The sequence below is a fragment of the Chiloscyllium punctatum genome, chromosome 11 (assembly GCF_047496795.1).
Source record: "Chiloscyllium punctatum isolate Juve2018m chromosome 11, sChiPun1.3, whole genome shotgun sequence".
Lineage (NCBI taxonomy): Eukaryota > Metazoa > Chordata > Chondrichthyes > Orectolobiformes > Hemiscylliidae > Chiloscyllium > Chiloscyllium punctatum.
Window position 1 is genome coordinate 94,441,986 of NC_092749.1, and position 21,499 is coordinate 94,463,484.

Consider the following 21,499-nt stretch of genomic DNA (forward strand, 5'->3'; position numbering starts at 1 on the left):
CTTTGAGTTCCTAGCACTTTACAACACAAGGATCCTGATCCTGACTGCCCTGAGTCAGTGAGTGAGTGACTGCGTCCAAGCCCAGGGGCCACGATTGGAGGCTGCCCTTGACTTACTGCATTGGGATCCCCTGAATACAGACGGTCTCCCTGTACACTAACAGCCACCACAAGCTCCCTTGCTTTGTGTCTACGCCAAACTGCACAGCAAGACACAAGTGATGGGAGCCTAGTAGCTCTGGCTAAGTCAGCAAGTGCGGAAAAGCAAGGCATGTGCCTGTCTCTGAGCACAAAGTGCCCTTGCAGCAGCATCATCACAGTGCAAGTTACTGCTGGGCCCCAGAGGGTATTGAAGACAGCAATGGTCTGGAGGCTGATCAGAGGATTGTTGGTGAGAGGCTGGCAAGAGCCAACGCTACTGACCATGGATGGATGGTGAGGGCAACGTGTCCCAGAGCCTGTCCTGAGAGACTTGGTATCCAAGGTGAGGACCCAGAAGAGTAAACACCCAACTGGAATTAGCAGGTACTCACTGTGCTGTGATCCAAGTGAATGGCAGGGCAGGCTTGATGGGCTGAGTGGCCCTATTCCACAAACTAATCACCATCCTGACTAAGAACTTTACAACTGATCGTTCACAGTTGTTGAACCAAAATCCTGCACTGTTACCATAGATGGACTTCATTGATTCAAAATGGCAGCTCACCACCTCCTTCCTAAAGATAATCAGGTATGATCCACAAATTCAGGCCTTTCCAGCAATTCTCGCATTCCGTGGAAGAAGAATAACCAATTACAACTTCAAAGATTTCTAACCACTGTACTGACCAATATTCATCACTGATTCAAACATCATTTTGAAAATAAAACTCTCAGCATTATCGCCTCGCTTTTTCTGGGATCTTGACATTTCTGGCACATTTCCTGCAGTCACTGCACTTTGGAATATTTCAATGTTTTGAAACAGGAGTTCAGCAAAGGTGATAGCGTTACCCACTGATCTATGGCTGAGTGCATGCAGTGAGGCCATCTCGGAGTTCTTGGTACAAGGTAGCCCACAGTCAAGTCACTGAACAGGAACAACCTTTATTAAGTGCAGGTGAGAGAGAATGAGAGAGAGGAAATCTCTGGAACCCTACACACTCAGGTCCCAACTCCTTATGAGACATCATTGTGACATTGTTCCTTTTATAGTTGCTCAGTTAGTAAAGCAAGTTAAGTACAGTTTCCATGTTCCCAGATTTTGAAAGGCTTTTAATTACTAGTCTTAGAAAATTCTTCACTTACAAAGACATCCAAAGGGATTTTATGAACACTTTAAAGGAGAGAACAGGTCCCCTTAAAGACCAACAAGGCCATCTAATGTGTGAAACAGCAGGAGATGAGTGAGATACCAAAATGAGTATTTTGCATCAGTATTTATTGTGGAGAAGAATATTAAATCTAGAAAACACGGGGAAATAAATAGTGATACCTTGAAAACTGTCCTTATTGCAGAAGAGGAGACATCTTAAAATGCATAAAGGTGAATAAATCCCTGGGACCTGATTGAGTTTATCCCAGAACTTTGTGGGAATCCAGGGGAATGATTGCCGAGCCCCTTGCTGAGATATTTTTATCAATAGCCACAAGCGAGGTGCCTGAAGACTGGAGATTGACAGCACAATATTAGTCAATCAAGAAAGGTGGTGAGGAAAAGCCAGGGAACTATAGACTAGTGAGCCTGACAGCAGTTGTTGGAGGAGGGTGGGGTCCTGAGGATAGGATTTACATATATTTGGAAAGACAAGGACTGATCAGGGAGAGTCAACATAGCTTTGTGCATAAGAAATTGGGTCTCACCAACTTGATTGAATTTTTTGAAGAATTAACAAAGAAGATTGATGACGGCAGAGTGGTATACATTGTCTACATGGATTTCAGCAAGGTGTTTGACAAGGTTCCACATGATAGATTGGTTAGCAAGGTTATATCACGTGGAATCCAGAGGGAACTAGACAATTGGATACAAAATTGGCTTGAAGGTAGGAGACAGAGGGCAGTGGTGGATTCTTTTTTGGACTGGAGGCCTCTGATCAGTGATGTGCCACAAGGATCGGTACTGGATCCACTGCTATTCATCATTTAAATAAATGATTTGGATATAAATGTAGGCAATGAAGTGAGGAAGTTTGCAGATGACACCAAAGTTGGTGGTGTAGTGGACTGCAAAAAAGGTTATCTTAGATTACAAAGGGTGGAGGACAGGCAAATGAAATTTCATTTAGACAATTGCAAGGTGTTGCATTTGGGTAAGGCAAATCAAGTGCAGAATATAGACAGTTAATGGTGTGGCCCTGGGAGTGTTGCCAAACAAAGGGACCTTGGAGTACAGGTGCATAGCTCCTTGAAAGTGGAGTGGCAGGTAGAGGGTGGTGAAGGTGGTGTTTGGCAAGCTTGCCTTTATTGGTCAGTGCATTGAGTATTTGGAATAGTGCCTTCAATTCTTCTCTCCCTGCTTTAGGAAAGATGTAGGTAAACTTGAAAGGATTCAGAAAAACAATTACAAGGACATTGCCTCGGTTAGAGGGTTTGAGCTAGAAGGAGAGGTTGGATAGGCTGGGGCTTTTCTCGCTGGAGCATTGGAGGCTGACAGGTGACCTTATAGAGGTTTATAAAATCATGAAGGACATGGATAAGGTAAGTAGTCAAGGTGTTTTTTTCCCCCAAGTGGAGGAGTCCATAACTAGAGGGCATGGATTTAAGGTGAGAGGGAAAAGATTGAAAATGGACCTTTGGGGCAATGTTTTCACTCAGAAGGTGGTGCATGTATGGAACAAGCTGCCAGAGGTAGTGGTGGAGGCTGGTACAATTACAATATTTAAAAGGCATCTGGTTAGTTATATGAATAGGATGGGTTTAGAGGGATATGAGCCAAATGCTAGCAAATGGGATTAGATTTATTTGGGATATCTGGTCGGCATGGATGAGTTGGATGGAACGGTCCATTGCTGTGCTGTATAACTTTACGACTCTTCGACTGTATGAATGAGAAGAATTTGACTCATGATTTATTCTTGTAATATTCCTGACTACATGCACGTTATTAATATCTGATGGAGGTCTAGTGCTCAATTCTACAATTTTTCAACAAATGGCCATGAAATTGTTCAGTGTATTGCTGATGGTACATTAAAACATGAGGGGTTTCTTAGCAACCAAGTAGGTTTCTAAGCAACAGTCATGTAAAACAATTGAACAGATTATGTACTTCTTCATTTTGAAGCGTTTGTGAGCTTTTCTCAAGACATTCAATTTGTTTTCCCCAATGGGAAACCGAGACCGACCTTGTATTAATTTATTGAACATTTTCAAATTTGGACCAAATTCAACTTCACGCAGTCAGTCAGTGAGATAAATGGGGCTGGGTGTTTATCCTGTGAATGCTGAATGTCTCCATATCAAGTGGTCTCAGCTACGGTTCAGTGATAGTATCTTGCTTCTGAGGTAAAAGTGGTGGATTCCAGTCCCAGTCTAGAGAACTGGGTCGGCATTCTCACTCCTGCATCAGGTAGTGCAAGTTGGGCAATTTCCTGGTTCATCTGCACTTACAGTGGGAAGCCATGATCTGAATCTTTGTTCCAGGGGTGTATGTGGGATAGAGACACACCCACCACCCTTACATATGGATCAAAGGAGCTGCAGGTCGGCAATCTCTCAGTTTGTCTTGCTTGTTTTCTTGAAGCAAGGCTTTTTAGGTCTTACTATTCATATGTCTTCACTCTATGTCATACATGCTAACCCATGATCCCTAGCTATCTCCTTGGCTCCCATGCCAGCTTAGTGCCAATTTATGAAGAAGGGCTGATGCCTGAAACGTCGATTCTCCTGTTCCTTGGCTGCTGCCTGACCTGCTGCGCTTTTCCAGCAACACATTTTCAGCTCTGATCTCCAGCATCTGCAGTCCTCACTTTCTCCTAGTGCCAATTCATGCCAAATACGCTAACTACTTCTAATGGCTGTCATATATTCCATTCTGACCCAATGCTCCAACTTATCCCCATGGCTCCTATCACCTGTGCCACCTTATTGCCAACTCATGTCACTCCCAGCTATTCCTTTTTAGATTCTACTGGTACTTAATGCCAAAGCACAAATGCGCCTAGCACCCTTTGCCTTTATATCCTCCACATCAACCAACTCGGGGTCTACCTTGGGCAGATCTGCAATTAAACAAAATTGTAAATAACTGTTGCAGAGTTTACTATTTACTAATCAGCGGAAGCTGGTGGCTTAAATGTGATATTACTAGACTAGTAATTCAGCAATCCAGAGCTAAAACTGTAGGAGCACAGATTCAAAATTTCAACATGACAGTAAAAGAAATTTATATTGAATCAAATATTTAAAGAAACAGTAAGAGAAAGCTAATAAAGATGGTGGTAACCGTAAAGCTCACTGCTTGTTAAATTCCATCCTGTTCACTGTGAATTAATGCTTTTTAGGGAGGCAACTGGACCATCTTTACTTAGTCTAGCCTACATGAGATTCCAGACCTAGATTAATGTGACTTATTTGTAACCGTCTCCATGACGACTTCGTAAGCCATTCACTTCAAATGTAATAAACACTAACCTGGTGAGTGACCCCATGAAAAAATAAATTTTAAAATCCATTTGAGAAAACCTATTTAAATATCCCATTCCAAACCAGCCCCTACAGTACTGAGTCCCTTACCAAAAGCAGACAGAAACCCACATCCTTAAATAGCCTCTGAATTGTTAATTAAACTCTGAACTTATCACTCACCCATTGTGAAAATGATAGGTCATGGAAAGCAAACAAGCATTCATAATGTTGTAATGATTGCACTTATGATTTTGTGAATAAGCAGTCAGGACAGCTTTCTTTTCAAGTTTTTAAAAGACTGGCCCTTTAACTAACTTGACAGTTTTACAAAGCTCACCTGTCCTCCATTTATAATTTCTGTAAAGATTTGTAACTCCCATGTTGCAGGTTAACACTCTGGCTCTAGTGAAAATTGAGTCTGTCTGAACTTAGCGCTGAGTTAATATGGCCCTGTTAGGTTCAGGAGTTGGATATGTAGGAGTCACGTCATATGTCCCCAGCAAAAACAGGATCTGTCTGTAAGTGGATCTGGACCTCGCTTCTAGTTTGGAAGGTCCCTGGTACCTCCATGAAAACCCAGCCCTTTAGCACAAAATCTCAGCTGATGCCCCAGTGCAGAACTGAGAACGCTGCCTGGTCAGACATATCACCTTCCAGACAAAATGTTAAACCAAGGCCTATCCTCGCAGAAGGATATACAAAGTCCATTTGCACCAATCAATAGCAAGAGCAGACTTCCCGGTGTCTTGGCTAAAATTTATCCTTTAAGTTAAAACAAATGATCTGTTACTGACTTATTTGCTGCTTTTTGGATCATGTTAACACTCAATTTTCTTGACTTGTTTCTAACAGTAAAATGTTGACTGTATTTCAAATGTACTTTGTGAGGTGAAGGAAAATCTATTTGAATCTTTTTTCCTCATTCTTGGGGTGCACCAGTGCTCATCATCCACCGCAAAGGAATTTGCTACCCCGACTTCCTGAGAGAGAACGGAGAGGAGCCTAACATGTTTGGGCTGGACTACATTCACAAAGCAGCAGACTCAATTTCCTTTCCTACTGAACTTTAGTAACCAATCAGATTCTCTTTTCAATAATCTAATGCCATGGTCACTTTAACTGAGACCAGCCTTTCATGGTCAGATTTAAGAATAACAAATATAACTTGCATATCATGGTTGGATTTGGTTTATTCCAAGCCACCACATTATTAGACCTGTCACAGACCGTAACCCATAATCCTTTTACCCTCAATCTATCCTCTGCTAAAGACCTTTCTAAATATCATTTGAATCCATTTTTATTTCCTTGCTCCATCCTTACACAGGTCTGTGACCCTGATTTGAAAAGGTCTAGCTATTTCCGCTTTCCTGTGCTTTTGTCTTCTTATGTGTGAAAAGAATGATCTTGCATTTATATAGCATCCTTCATTATCTCATGACATCCAGAAGTACATTACAGCCAATAAAACATTTCTTGAAGTGGAGCCATTGTTGTATCACACAGCACTGCAAGGCACAGCATGGTCTCAGTCAACAAATGAGAAGATGATTGTACAATGTATTTTACTGATTTTGGCCAGGACTTCCCTCTTCTATGAATAAAGCCATAGATTTTCACATTCATTGGTGGAGACTAGGGGCTTGGTTTAACATCGGATTTGATCCACCCGTAATTATTCAGTATTCTCCCAGGACAGAGCTGGACTGGATGGGAAACTGACTCAGAATCCAGAGTAGCAGCACTGAGGCACTGGTAATACTGATGGCTTGGGAAAGGGAAGCTCAGAAATGACAATTTCACTCACCTTCCCCCCCACCTAACCTCCCCGGTGTTAGTCAGCCAACTGGGAGGAGAATGGATAATGTTCAATTCAGCACTCTATGCCATGAACACATGAAGGGAAATAGATTTTTGGTGTGAATACAAAACAGATGGCAATCTATTGGACTGATGCCCTAAAGGCAGACTGAGTTAACAGATGGACAGGAATGTTTTTGCCACTTTGTTTTTCCATCTCTGCACAAGGTTTTGTGATACCTGGTAATGCCAATGAATCAAAAACTCCACAATGTTACCTAACAAACTGCCTTCAGGTATAAATGGGTCAAGAAAAGTGTTGAATAATTTTCATGTGATGGATAGGTCTTGTGTTAAATCTCAAGAGAAGATGAATTCATGGAGATCTTTCACGGTGTGACAAAAAGGCTAGCTAGACAAGGGAAGGAACTTTGACCTTTTGAGGTTTGGGCAGGTTCCAAAGATAGAGTCATGCAGTCTCACAGCTTGGAAACAGACCATTCGCTCTAACTAGTCCATGCTGACCATGTTGCCAAAGTAAACTAGTCCCAACTGTCTGCACTTGGCCCATATCCCTCCAAACCTTTCCTATTCATGAACTTATCCAGATGCCTTTTAAACATTGTAACTGTCTGCATCTATCACTTTCTCTGGCAGTTCATTCCACATATGAACCACTCTCTGTAAAAACATTGCCCTCATGTCCTTTTTAGAACTTTCTCCTCACCTTAAAAATATACCTCCTAGTTTTAAATAGCCCCACTCTCAGGAGAAGATCCTTGTCATTCACCTTTGCCTATCATCCCTCATGATTTCATAGACTTCAATAAGGTCGCCCTTCAACTTCCTATGCTCCAGTGAAAACACTCCCAGCCTTTCCAGTCTATTTTTATATCTCAAACCCTCCAACATCCCAGTGCATCTTTTCTGAACTATCACCAGTTTAATAATATCTTTTCTAAAGCAGGGTGACCACAACTGTACACAGTACTCCAGAAATCAGGGCAGGACTTAGAAACAAACATAGAAGATGGGAGCAGGTGGTGGCCATTCAGCCCTTCGAGCCTGCTTTGCCATTCATCATCATGGCTGATTGTCCAACTCAATAGCCTAATCCTGCTTTCTCCCTATCACCTTTGATCCCATTTGCCCCAAGTGAATCTAGCCACCCTTGAATACATTCAATGTTTTGGCATCAGCTACTACTTGTGGCAATGAATTTCACAGGTTCCTAAGGGACCTAAAGTTGTCCCTTAGGTCTCTTTTATATCTTTCCCCTCAGCCTAAACCTATGCCCTCTAGTTCTGGACACCCCAACCCCAGGGAAGAGACCTTGTCTCTTTATGCTATCCATGCACCTCATGATTTTATAAACCTCTATAAAAGGTCACCCCTTAGCCCTGTTAGAATTTTATAAGTCTCAGATTCCCCCCTTTACTCATTTCAATTCCAGCAAAAACAATCCCAGCCTAGTCAATCTTTCCTCATAAGTCAGTCCCACCATCCCTGGAATCAGCCTGGGAAACCTTTGCTGGACTGCTTGGAATGCAAGAGCATCCTTCCTCAGAAAAGCAGACTAAAACTGCACTCAATATTCTACATATGGCCTCACCAAGACCCTGTAGAACTGCAATGACACATCCCTGCTTCTGTACTCGAAACCTCATGCAATGAAGGCCAACATACCAATTGCCTTCTTTCCTGCCTGCTGCAGCTGCATGCTCACCTTCGCCAACTGGTGCACAAGGACACCCAGGTCCCTCTGCACACTCCCCTCTCCCAATGTACAGCCATTCTGGTAGTAAGCTGCCTTCTTGTTTTTGCTTCCAAAGTGAATACCTCGTATTTATCTAAATTATTCTGCATCTGCCATTGATTTGCCCACTCACCCAAACGGTCTAGATCATGCTGAAGCATCTCTGCATCCTTGTCACAGTTCACTCTCCCACCCAACTTGGTATCATCTGCAAACTTTGAGTTGTTACATTTAGTTCCCTCATCCAAATCATTAATATATATTGTGAGTAGCTGGGGTCCCAGCACCAAGCCCTGTGGCACCCCACTAGTTACTTCCCTCCAATTTGAAAAGTAATGATAAATGTATAAGGTAAGGTCCTGGGGAGTGGTGCTGAACAACACTCGAGTGTACGTTCATTGCTCCTTGAAATTGGAGTCTCAGGTAGACAGGCTAGTGAAGGCGGTGTTTGGAATGCTTATCTTTCTTGGTCAGAGTACTGAGTTAGGAGGTCATGTTGTGGCTGTACAGGACATTGTTAGGCCATTTTTGGAAGATTGCATGTAATTCTGGTCTCCCTGCTACAAGGAGGATGTGGTGAGGGTTTAGAAAAGCTTTACAAGGATGTTGACAGGTTTGCAGGGTTTGAGCTATAGGGAGAGGCTGAATAGGCTGGGGCTGTTTTCCCTGCAACTTCAGAGACCGAGGGGTCACCTTATAGAGGTTTATAAAATCATGAGGGGCATGGATAAGGTAAATAGACAAGGTCTTTTCTCTGGGGTTGGGGAGTCTAAAACTAGAAGGCATAGGTTTAAGGTGAAAGGGGAAAGATTTAAAAGGGACCTAAGGGACAACATTTTCATGCAGAGTGTGGTATATTTATGGAATGAGCTGCCAGAGGAAGTGGTACAGACTGGTACAATTACAACATTTAAAAGGTTCTGGATAGGTATATGAATAGAAGCAATTCACAGGGATATGGGCCAAATGATGGCAAATGGGACTAGATTTATTTCTGATATTGGGTCGGCATGGACGAGTTGGATCGAAAGTTCTGTTTCCATGCAGTACAGCTCTAGGACTCTAAGAAGTCTCACCAATGTCCTCTACAACCTCAATATGATGTCCCAACTCCTATACTCAAATTTCTGAGCAATGTAGGCAAGCGTGCTAAACACCTTAATCACCCTGCCTACCTACCTAGGCCACGAGTTTCAAAGAATTGTGTGTTTGAACCCCTCAGCCTCTCTCTCTAAATCTGTGGATGATTATGGGTTGGGAACAGTGATACTGTTTCTAGGAGGTTGTAACCACTGAGACAGAGGGCTTTAGGATCTAGTGGAGTGATAGGGAAGTAAGTCTGAGGAGAGAGATCCAGAGGTCCAATAGTGTCAAAAGCAACCTGGGAGCATGGGATGGTAGTATGTTCCAATATTGTTGGCAAAGGAAGATCTATTATCCTCTTGGGAGAATGGGACCCAAATTGTTAGTGACACTTCTCAAGCTGTCAGATTAACAGTACATTGAACATTTTCCTCGTGAGTGGTGGGTGTCCATATTTATGTTGCTGCTTTTAAGCACTTAAGGATTTTTTCCTTAAATTAATGAATAGAAAAGAGCTTTATTCATACAGCACCTTTGGACATCCCAAACCGCTTTACAAATAAAGGTGTTCTATTGAAATGTACCCATTATTGATGCAAGAGAAAGATTTGGAAAGGTTTTTAAAAAGATTTTCAATGAGTTAAAAATTCAAGCAGGGCTTTCACAGTTACAAAGGATAGAGTCAGCCAATTATTAATCTGCTGTCAAAAACCAGCCTTTCCTCAAAAAAAAATCACTTGCCATTTTGTTTAAAGGATCAAATGATGCCTTTAATTTAATTCCCGTCATTCCTGAGAGTGTGAGATCAGACAATGTACAGGGTGATTTCCTCTGAAACTGACTGGTTCTATAAGAGAGGGAGAGTGGGTAACGAGAGCTCAGTAAAGGGGAGGCAAGTGAATGGTAGTAAAAGGTGCATTGGGTGGGTGATGGAGAGAGAGAGATGGTGAGGGCTTAAGGCAAACCAACACAGACAGAGTTGTTGGGTGAAAGTGACGACTGCAGATGCTGAAGATTAGAGTCAAGAGCGTGGTGCTGGAAAAGCACAGCAGGTCAGGCAGCATCCCAGGAGCAGGAGAATCGACATTTCGGGCAAAATCCTGATGAAGGGCTTTTGCCCAAAATATCGATCTTCCTGCTCCTGTGATGTTGCCTGACTTGCTGTGCTTTTCCAGCACCACACCCTCGATTAGTTGATGGGTGCATGGCAGAGGTGGCATAAACTGTGCAGTTTTTGGCGAATGCTCTGGGTGCCAGCTACAATAAGCGCATATTTGTGTCTCTGGCCTGGTTGGCGTTGGGAGTTACAATATGGTCAACGGGTAGAGCTGATAATCAAACTGTGCCCTCTCGTGCCTTCTCAACCTGCTGTTGCCCTCTCAATGTCGAGTTTTGAATCTGTTTCAATTGACCAGAATGGAAGCAGATTGCACAACATCACTACGCTCCATGTGAAGAAGCTACAATGTCACTTACTTTCATTTCAGGGACAAACAGGGTCTCTGTCAAGCTGTGGGTAACTAATACTAGAGACTTGAAATATTTCCAATTAGGGCTGCATGCAGAAAATTCACAAATCTATTACTGTGATGCCTCAGTGCACAGCGCTTGCAGAAAGTTATTTCCTTTGAGGTTCTCAGACTACAATTTAATATCGTCCTGAATTTTATAGTGTTATCTACCTTCATTGTAATGCAATCCTAGGGACCAGTCCTATAATGCACAAAGTGCCAGGCTGCACACCCACAATACAACACGAAAATCAAACTGCATCCAATAGCTTTAGAACAGAGATTTTACAATTACCTTTAAATGAGAGTTACTGCTGACCATCTAAATATGACTGACACTGTACCTCCCCCTCAGAAATACCAGGCAGATTCATCTAAAGTATTCTGCAATTGCTTGCTTGCATGCAGTAGAATGGTTGTCGGAGTTATTCCCTTTTTTATACACAAAGGGTTCACTGAAATGAAAATGTGACTGATGCCAAAAATCCCGGGATGACGACAAAAAAAATGTAGTGGAAAGATGCAGGATGTTGGGTTGTCAATGTAACATTTAAACTATGCTCTTTCAGTCAGTTCAGTGAAGATCTGTGTTCCTACTCTGCAAAACAGGCTGTGGGGTGAATATGGCCTGTTAACAAGGAGATGAATAAAGCAATGGTTAGAATTTTGACCAACGGGAGGAGGAACGACTTTTCATTGTTTATGTGAAAAAACAAAGCTGCAGCTTACTGTTCCTCTGTTTCAATGGTCACAGGGACCACCCAATCAAAAACTGGGGGGCTAATTTTCAAAGGATCTTAATGGTCAGCCTGTTATTACATTTAACCTAAGTTGCAGTTAATGCTAATAGTCATTATCCACTGCTCTCAACTCCTCTTGCCCATGAGGAGATAAATTTATACGGCATAATCACAACAAAAGCATACATGTCTTGTAAGGGGTGTATCTTCAACCGTTGCCAATCACTTCCACCTTGACAACATGGGATGCATTAATCCCATGATTTATACAGATAGCAGTTGTAATCTACTTAGTCCCAAGTGTATACCTCTCATTTCCAAGTGAAGAACTCACCTTGTTTCACCTGTCCTATGATTGGATTTGATGTCAAAGAGAACAATGTATCATGTTGGCAGCATGTCTTTCTGAACATTTGACTATTAGCCTCAACCTTTCAAACATTGTAGAAGAACAGGTATGGAAGGGAAATGACTAGCAAGTTCCAGCTCATCATGTATTAGCAGTTCAGGAGCTCTGTACATACCTGCCTATCATTCCTTATTTAGAACCATAGAGTCATGGAGATGTACAGCACAGAAACAGACTCTTTGGTCCAACTCATCCATTCCAACCAGATATCCTAAATAAATCATTTGCCAACATTTGGCCTACATCCACCTAAACCTTTCCTATTCATAAAACCATCCGGGTGCCTTTTAAATTGTATCAGCCTCTATTAGTTCCTCTAGCTACTCATTCCATACATGCACCACCCTCTGCATGAAAAAGTTGCCCCTTAGGTCCCTTTTAAATCTTTTCGCTCTCACCCTAAACCTATGCCCTCTAGTTTTGGACTCCCCCAGCTGTCTATTTACTCTATCCGTGCCCCTCATGATTTTATAAACCTCTATAAGATCTCCCCTCAGCCTCCGAAGCTCCAGGGAAAACAGCCCTATTCAGCCTCTTCCTGTAGCTCAAATCCTCCAATCCTGGCAACATCCTTTTAAATCTTTTCTGAACCCTTTCAAGTTTCACATCCTTCCTATAGCAGGGAAATCAGAATTGCACAGTATTCCAACAGGGGCCTAACCAATGTCCTGTCCAACTGCATCATTACCTCCCAGCTTCTATATTCAATGCATTGACCAATAAAGGAAAGCATACTAAATGCCTTTTTCACTATCCTATCTACCTGCAGTTCAAGGAACTACAAACCTGCACTGCAAGGTCTCTTTGTTCAGCAACACTTCCCAGGACCTTACCATTCAGTGTAAATGTCTTGCCCAGCTTTGCCTTTCCAAAATGCAACACCTCATTTATCTAAATTAAACTCCATCTACCATGCGTCAGCCCATTAGCTCATCTGATCCTGTTGCATTCTGGGGTAACCTTTCTCGGTGTCTACCACACCTCCAATTTTGGTGTCATCTGCAAACTTCTTGGATCACAACTCACTAAGCAATAGGTCAGGCCCCAGTAACTTGTTTAAACCTGCAACAGATTAAGAGATATATGTTTATCTATTGTGAAGTTTAAACAGTAACAGTATTAAATAGCTCACTCAGGAAAATCTAATTTTAAGCAGAACTCACTGACATGGAGACTCCGTTATTATTGCTTAAACATAGTCATATCATGACTGACTAATATCTTCCAATGCCATGTCTACCTGATTTCTCTCTGGCAATAAGGAATCAAACCAATTATTTCATACTTCTCCTGTTTCACAAATCATTACATGGAACTTTACCCAACACATCCCCTTCCGGCCCTATTCCAATTTTCATTTTGTACATTATTAATGCAAAATATTTTGTTTGCTTTACGCTTCCTGCTTCCTAATTACTGTTTTAAATGTCTCTAATTTTTCATTGCTCCCTTGTCATTCTCGCCCCTTTTGTCCATGTCCTTGCCATCGCTTTTCCCTGTTTCTATATTCAACCCTTGAGTATAATTAGTATTTCTTTTTTCTTATTTTTCAAGATCAGAACTTATTTTTCAATGGAAACTGAACAGTCTAAAATGTTACTGATCATTGTTCTCCATCATTGTTTGCTAATTTTTTTTTCATTTTATTTGGAGTTCTATTTTGAGTTCCTTAAAATAAACTTTTCACCAATTTATTACCTTGGACCGGTCTTTCTCAATTATTACCTTGAAGCATATTGCATTAAGCCCATTATTGTCTAGTTGTTCCCTGCTTTAACTTTACTCATCTACTTTGGTTAATTCTCCCTTAAAATATTCAATAGCAAATGTTCCTTTGCTAAGAGTTTTGGGTTTAGAAAGCTGTCTGAAAACACGTTAGAGATTTAATTCTCTTATAGGCATCAATGGAAACAGGAATAGCATCAGCAATTCAGTCTCTCAATCACTGCTCTGTCTTTCAATTGGATCATAGTTGATCTTCCACCTCAATTTCCATTTCCAGTACTATTCCTATTCCCTTCATTTTGAGTCAGAGATGTACAGCATGGAAATAGACCCTTCAGTCCAACTCTTCCATGCAGACCAGATATCCTAACCTAATCTAGTCCCATTTGCCAGGACTTGACCCATATCCCTCTAAACCCTTCCTATTCATGTACTCATCCAGATGCCTTTTAAATACTGCAACTATACCAGCCTCCACCACTACTACTGGCAGCTCATTCCATACACGCACCACCCTCTACGGCAAAATATTGCCCCTTAGAAGCCTTTTATACCTTTCCCCTGTCACCCTAAACCTCTGCCTTCTAGTTCTGGGCTCCCCCACCCCAGGGAAAAGGTTTTCCCTATTTACCCTATACATGCCTATGAGGTCACCCCTCAGCCTTCAATGGTCCAGCCTATATCTTTCATACCTTGAAATATTTTGAGGTCTAGTTTCAATTTGCTCACTGACTGATCTCCATAGGCTTCAAGGTAGAGAATTCAAAACATTGCCATCCTCTGGGTGTTAGGTTCCTCCCCATCTGAGCCCTAAATGAGCTCCCTCTCATTCTGAGACTGTGCCCCCTGACCAAAGACAAGTAACTGAACAGTTCAGCATCCAGACAAATTGGTAAATTATTTCATCAATAACCTCTACAGCATATTGGTAAACTTTGACTACTGATCTTTGAAATCAGGATTCATAAGATACACAACTGTTGCTGGAATTATTGTTGAGTCTTTATCAGATTTATTGCAGCCTAAGGTTCATTTTGGACAAAGCTAGTCAAGTTGTGTGGAAGAAGAAACTGAAGAGGTGAGGGGGGAAAATACTCGAGAGAAAAAGAGAACAAAAGAACCTATTTACTCTACAAGGTGCAAGTAGCCTACTTACACATTTGCCCAGCCAATGCAAGACTAGGCACAACAGCAGATATGAAGAGTTAGTGCCAATGGAACAAAACAAGCCTCACAAACATAAACAGCACCCTGCTATGGTAAACAAAATGCTATATCTGAAACTACAGGTCATTTTCATATTTAAGATACAAGGCTTGGGGCAGGGAAAAGCCAAATGCTTAGGAGATTAATGTGATAGCACCTACAGCACTGGAAAAGATATCAGAGGCATTCCAAAGGGAAATTAGTTGTTCAACAGATCCAGGTTTGATAGATAGTTTGACAGGTTTGAAGGGCTATGAACCAAAGGTAAATGGCGTTAGGCCACAGATCAGACAGGATCTCATTGAATGTTGTAGAACAGGCTTGAGGGACCGAAAGGCCGACTCCTGTTCATACATAATCCTGAGATGGTAAGACTAACCAAAGTTTCCCGAAAGAAACATTCTGAACAAAAATGAGCAGTACAACCCACTTGAGCTCAGCAAGGAATCAATTGAAGTTGATCAGACAGTGAACAGACTTGTAAACAAATTGGTTTAAACTGATACGAGCTTAAAAATAAAAGGTTCTGGATGGAAGTGTTGAAAGATGTCACCAATAGTGCTATCAAGCAGCACTTGCTCAGCAATAACCTGCTCCCTAGCAGCCGGTTTGGGTTCTGTCGGAGCCACTCAGCTCCTGGGTTTATACATGAACAAAACAGCTGAATTCCAGCGGTGAGGTGAGTGTGATAGCTTTGATATTAAGGCCATATTTTACTGTTGCCATCAAGAAACCCTAGCAGAGCTAGAATTAATGAAAATCTGGGACAAACACTCCACTGGTTGGAGTCATACCACATAGGAAAATGGTTGTGGTTGCTGGAGGTCAGTCAGCTCAGCTCCAGGAGTTCCTCAGGGTACTGTTGGAGACCCAACCATCTTCAGCTGCAATGACCTTCCCTCCATCATAAGGGGTCAGAAGTGGGAACGTTTGCTGATGATTGGAATTGTGAATGTTGCTGATCATTGTACAGAGATATTAGAGCAGTTCATGTTCAAATGCACCAAGTTCTGGACAATATCCAGGTTTGGGTTGATAAGTGGGAAGTAACACTCCATCTAGCCAAATGCCAAACAATGACTATCTCCAATGAGAGACAGAACATAGACCAATGCAGCACAGAACAGGCCCTTGATGTTGCACTGACCTGTGAACTATTCTCAGCTCGTCCCCCTACACAATCCCAAAATCATCCATGTGCTCATACAAGGATTGTTTAAATCTCCTTAGTGTGGCTGAGTTGACTACATTAGCAGGTAGGGCATTCCACACCCTTACCACTGAGTCAAAAACCTGCCTCTGTCTTAAATCTATCACTCAATTTGTAGTTATGCCCCCTCGTACACGCTGACATCATTCTAGGAAAAAAGACTTTTACTGTCTATCCTATCTAATCCTCCGATCATCTTGTAGGTCTCTATCAAATCCCCTCTTAGCCTTCTTCTTGCCAATGAGAACAGGTTCAAGTCTCTCAGCCTTTCCTCATAAGACCTTCCCTCCAGACCAGGCAACATCCTGGTAAATCTCCTCTGCACCTTTTCCAATGTTTTCACATCCTTCCTGAAATACGGCAACCAGAACTGGACATAATATTCCAAGTGTGGCCCAACCAGAGTTTTGAATAGTTGCAGCATGGTATTGCGGCTCCCGAACTCAACCCCTCTACGAATGAAACCTAACACACTGTATGCCTTCTTATCAGCACTATCCACCTGGTGGCAACTTTCTGGGATCTATGTAAATGGACTCCAAGATCCCTCTGCACATCCACACTACCAAGAATCTTTCCATCAACCCAGCACTCTGTCTTCCGGTTATTCTTCCCAAAAGTATCACCTCACATTTAGCTGCATTGAACTCCATAGATGATCTAACCATCACCCCCTGACATTCAATGGTGTCACTATCACCGAATCCCCTACTAACAACATTCTGGACCTGAAACTCAGCTGCACTCACCACACAAACACTTTGGCTATAAGAGCAAGATGGAAGTTAATAATTCTGCAGTGAGTAACTCATCTCCTGACTCCCTGAAGTCTGTCCACCATCTGGAAGTCAGGAGTGTAATGGAATACTCCCTACTTGCCTGGATGAATGCAGCTCCAACAGAACTCAAGAAGCTTGACACTATCCAGGACGATGCAGCCTGCATGATTGGCACCACATTCACAAACATCCATGCTCCCCCGCCGCCCCCCCCACCACCACCAATGCTCAGTAAGAGCAGTGTGTACTACCTACAAGTTGCACTGCAGAAATTCACCAAAGATCCTTAGACAGTACCTTCCAGATCCATAACCACTTCCATCTAGAAGGACAAGGGCAGCAGATACATAGGAACGTCAGACATTACAAAGATCCTCTTCAAGCCACTCACCGATCTGACTTGGAAACATATCACTGCTCCTTCACTGACAAAGGGTCAAATCCTTGAATTCCCTCCGTAAAGACATTGTGGATCAACCTATAGCACATGGTCTGCTGTGGTTCAAGAAGACAACTCCTTACTACCTTCTCAAGGGCAAAGAGAGATGGGCAATAAATGCTGGCCAGCCAGTGATGCCCATGTCTACGATAGATTTGAAAGTAACAGTGTCAGACAATATTTGGTAAATACCATTTCTCTAATACCACAGATGACTATGAAAATTCCTAGTCAACCAGGAAGCCAGACTAACACCCAAGGATTCAAGACATGATTGAGAATAATATCCTGGTCTGAGAAGCTAGGTTATTACTATATGTTTCAACAGAGCAGCCATCTTCCATGATGGACATCAATAAGATTAAAAAAGGTCCTACAAATGAGGTTATGTGGAAACTAGCTGAGATCACAGGGAAAGCTTCATCTGTACAGGGGGGAGGACAAAATTAAGGGCCCTCCAGATAAGGGATGGGACCAACTATTGAGTTTAATAGGAATGATATCCTCCCCAAAGATAAAAGATCTCTAACTGGGAAATGATTTAGTGAATCAGAATCCAAGGTCTTCATTTCTCAGGTCAAAGCCCAGACAATCTTCCAACTCCAAAGATAACGCTGTCTGGAAAAACAGCCTGAGTTTGTGAAGTCAGAGACAAGAGGAAAGCTGGGGTGTGGTAAATATTATCTGTAAGGAAAAGAGAGGTCCACATTATACACTGTAATGGTTAGGAAAGGTTTCATGTTTGTGATTGAGTACCATATGTGGCTCCTGTTAAAATTTACACAACTTAGTTAGGCATAAGTGCAGTTTGTATCTATTTCTATGATGCAGTAAAGTGCATTTTGTTAACACTCATGAACGTTTCCTCTTCAACCTTCCCAACAGGTTCTTAATCTTCCTTTTTAAACCAAGTCTAAGAGCTGTTGTGACAATGGTTCTAGTCCCACCTGCTCCAGAGGTTTGGGATAACATATTGATCAGAGAAAATATCTAGAAAGAGTTAGTGTAAGTACTCGACTCCGACTTTAATCTGCTAGTGGTTGATGCTGCAGATGTGTGATAGGTTCTAGACTCTCCAGCTAGGGAAACATCCTTCTTGCATCTACCTTGTCAAGCCCTGCTGGTGTTTGATATAATTATCACCTTAACTACCTCTTCTGGTCAACTAATTTCAGGACAGTTGAAATTGGCCAATGACATCTTCTGTTAACCATTTTTTTTTAGATGCAACATTAAACTGAGGTTCCCCCTGCCCTTTCAGATGAACATTAAAAGATCCTATACTTGACTATTTCAGAGATGAGCAGGGGAGGTATCCCAGTGTCCTGGCCCATCATTATCAATCATCACAATAAAGGTTACCTAGTCATGTGTGGTCCATAGGGGTTTGCGGTGTGTAAATTGGCAGCCGTGTTTCCGACATTATCATCGTGACTGTACGTCAAATATTATTGCATTGGCTGTAAGACTTTTGTGAAGTCTGTCATTTGTGAAAAGTGCTATATAATCACTAGCCTGTCTTTCTTTTGATTTCCCCGCTTTCTGTGCATATTTCTTCCTTCCCCTCCCTTCCATTATTAGGTAATCTGCAGAATACACATGTCCTTTTTTTTAAAAAAGTCTCCACCAATATAGACTCTTTCCCGTTAACAGATTATGCCACTCATTTTATTGTAATTATGTTTTCTGTTACAAATACTCTTCCCTCATCTCCTCTTTCTCCCCTCCTTGCCTTTATAAATAAATTATGCCTCACAGCGCCAGGGACGTGGGTTCAATTCCACCGGCAGGCAATTGTCTGTGTGCAGTTTGCTAAATTGCCTGTAGTGTCCAGGGATGTGCAGGCCAGTTGGATTAGTCATAGGAAATGCCAGATAATAGGGTAGGGGGCTGGATGAGATGCTCTTTGGAGGGTCAGTATGGAATCGATGGGGTGATGGCCTGCTTCCATACTGCAGGGGTTCTATGATTCTATTTTCGGAATTGTCTCCATAACTGTTATTCCATTTGGCTTCTTGCAAATGTATCAAAGCTTCTGCTTTCCCATTCTGTTAAGGGCACTGTGTACAAAGCTGTATATGGATGATTTAACTCATTTTAAAAGCAGTCTGTTTTGCTTTACTTTTAACGTGTTTTTTAAAAAAAGTTCATGGGAAATAGGAGCAAGAGTAGGACACAGTCATTTGAAACTGCTCCAGCGCTTAACAGGATAATTACTGACCTTGTACCTCAACTTCACCCTCCCTCACTATCCTTTTATTTCTTGATTTTGATAATATCCAAAAGCTATTCACCTTGATCTTGAATATTCTCAACTACTGAACATCTGCAGCTCTCAGAGTAAAGAATTCCAAAGGTTTGCATGACAAAGTTTTGTTTCCTCTCAGTCCCAAATGGACAGACTCATTATTGAGAGACTCTGACCCATATTGTGGGCTGCCCAGCCCTGGGTAACATCCTCCCAACACAGCCGGTCAAGCCGCTTAAGAATTTTATACATTCAATGTGATTACCTCTCACTTTCTAAACTGCAGGGAAGGTTGGCCCAGTCTACTCAATCTCTCCTCATAGGTCAAGTCTCTCAATCCAGGAACCAGTCGAACGAACCTTCACTGTACTCCCCTGGTGCAAGTATGTTCTTCCTTAGGGAATGAGACCAGAAATGCATGAACTGCTCCAAAAGTATCCTCGCCATTTCTCGGTGTAATTGTAGTAAGCTTCTTTAGTCTCATTCTTTTGTAACAGAAATTACTTCGCAACTTTCCTTCCAACTTGCTTGCTTTAGCTGCATGTCAATATTCAGTGATTCACTTTCAAGGACACTCAAAGTCCATTGGAATTCAAATATTTTCAAGTTTCTCACCAAAAAAAAAACCAATAAATGTTTTTATTCTCCTGTCCTAAAATGCTTCATTCTTAGACCATTCCCTGACTTGCTTTAGTCTGTCTACAGCTTTTCTCCTTTGTTTCATTTCTATTGAGCTTTGCTTCATTTTCCGGGGACACTTTCCTCAGACTACTTTGAAAAGCTTTGCTTCTCCAATAATTTCCCATTTCATTGAGACATTGGCCCCATTCCATGGGAAACCTGTCCCATTGGTATACTGGGTCAAGAAGGAACAGTATCAATGAAAAGAAACTCCCCTTTCCTACTGCAGCTTTTAGGCACAGCCCTTTTAGTGGAGACTAGAAGTAGAGAACATTGTTTCCAAATAACAGGCCTCATGTTTAAGAGAGTGATAGGGAAAATTCTTTCCTCTCAGTGGATCGTGAATCTGTGGAACTCTCTTCCACAGACTGCAGTGGAGGCAGCGTCATTGAATAATTCTGATACTGAGTTAGATACCTTCTTACTATTGAGACAGTCAAAGGGTATAGGGAATAGGCAAGAGAATGGAGTTTGCAATCCAAATAGATCAACCATGCTCTGATCAAATAGAGAGCAGGTTTAAGGACTTACTTTTGCTCCTTTTTCTTTCTTTAAGTTAATTGTTCACTATATCATTTTAATTGCATGACACTGTGAATGTTTGCTATAAATACCATGACTTATGATCCTGCCCCACTAGTCACCAGAAGAAGCAGCACTCTGAAAGCTAGTGCTTCCAAATAAACCTGTTGGACTATAACCTGGTGTTGTGCGATTTTTAAACTTTGTACACCCCATCTTGTTTTATCAGAGACAGCTACAATTGGATTTTCCCTGTCCTTTCCAAATTCCTCTCCAGAAGCCTCGAGATACTATGTACTCTGCAACTGAATGGGTAACACACACTTCAGGACTGAATAAACCGGTAGATCAAAGCAAATCAGGAAAAGCTCCATGAACTGTGATTGATTGGCCTGATAGCATTGCTGCTGCTGGAGTGGAACAAGGCTTTGGTAATTAGTAACCACACGGATGCCAACCAATGTTCGATGATGTACAGTGACATTTCCTTCATTGAACTGTCCTTGGGACCTCTCGTCTCTACTTACTTCGTGTGAAAGGTAGAAGGCAGCGATTCCCAAAGGCCAGAAGCAGCAGAGCATGGAGAAAACGCTAAGGCCTAGATGGTCCCTGGGTGGTATCATCAGAAAGTTGTCCTCACTTTCCGTCTCACTTGAGTAATCACTCTGCACAAAATCAAAGAGCAAGTTAATTGCACACCTCTGTATTGTTTCTTCATTTCAAAACAGAATGGTCAGTTCATAAGGACATCCAGGAACCAGGTAAAGAGTCAATGAACCGTGA

At 42.0% G+C, this 21,499-nt stretch overlaps 1 protein-coding gene across 3 annotated transcripts in view; it reads right to left on the reverse strand.

Annotated features, from left to right (window-relative positions):
* Positions 1-21,499, reverse strand: part of LOC140483226 (synapse differentiation-inducing gene protein 1-like) — a 72,251-nt gene that overhangs the window by 10,895 nt on the left and 39,857 nt on the right. For all 3 annotated transcript variants that reach the window (XM_072581309.1, XM_072581310.1, XM_072581311.1), the window contains exon 3: positions 21,244-21,381. In XM_072581309.1, the coding sequence (XP_072437410.1) occupies positions 21,244-21,381 (138 nt within the window). The remainder of the gene's footprint in view (positions 1-21,243; positions 21,382-21,499) is intronic.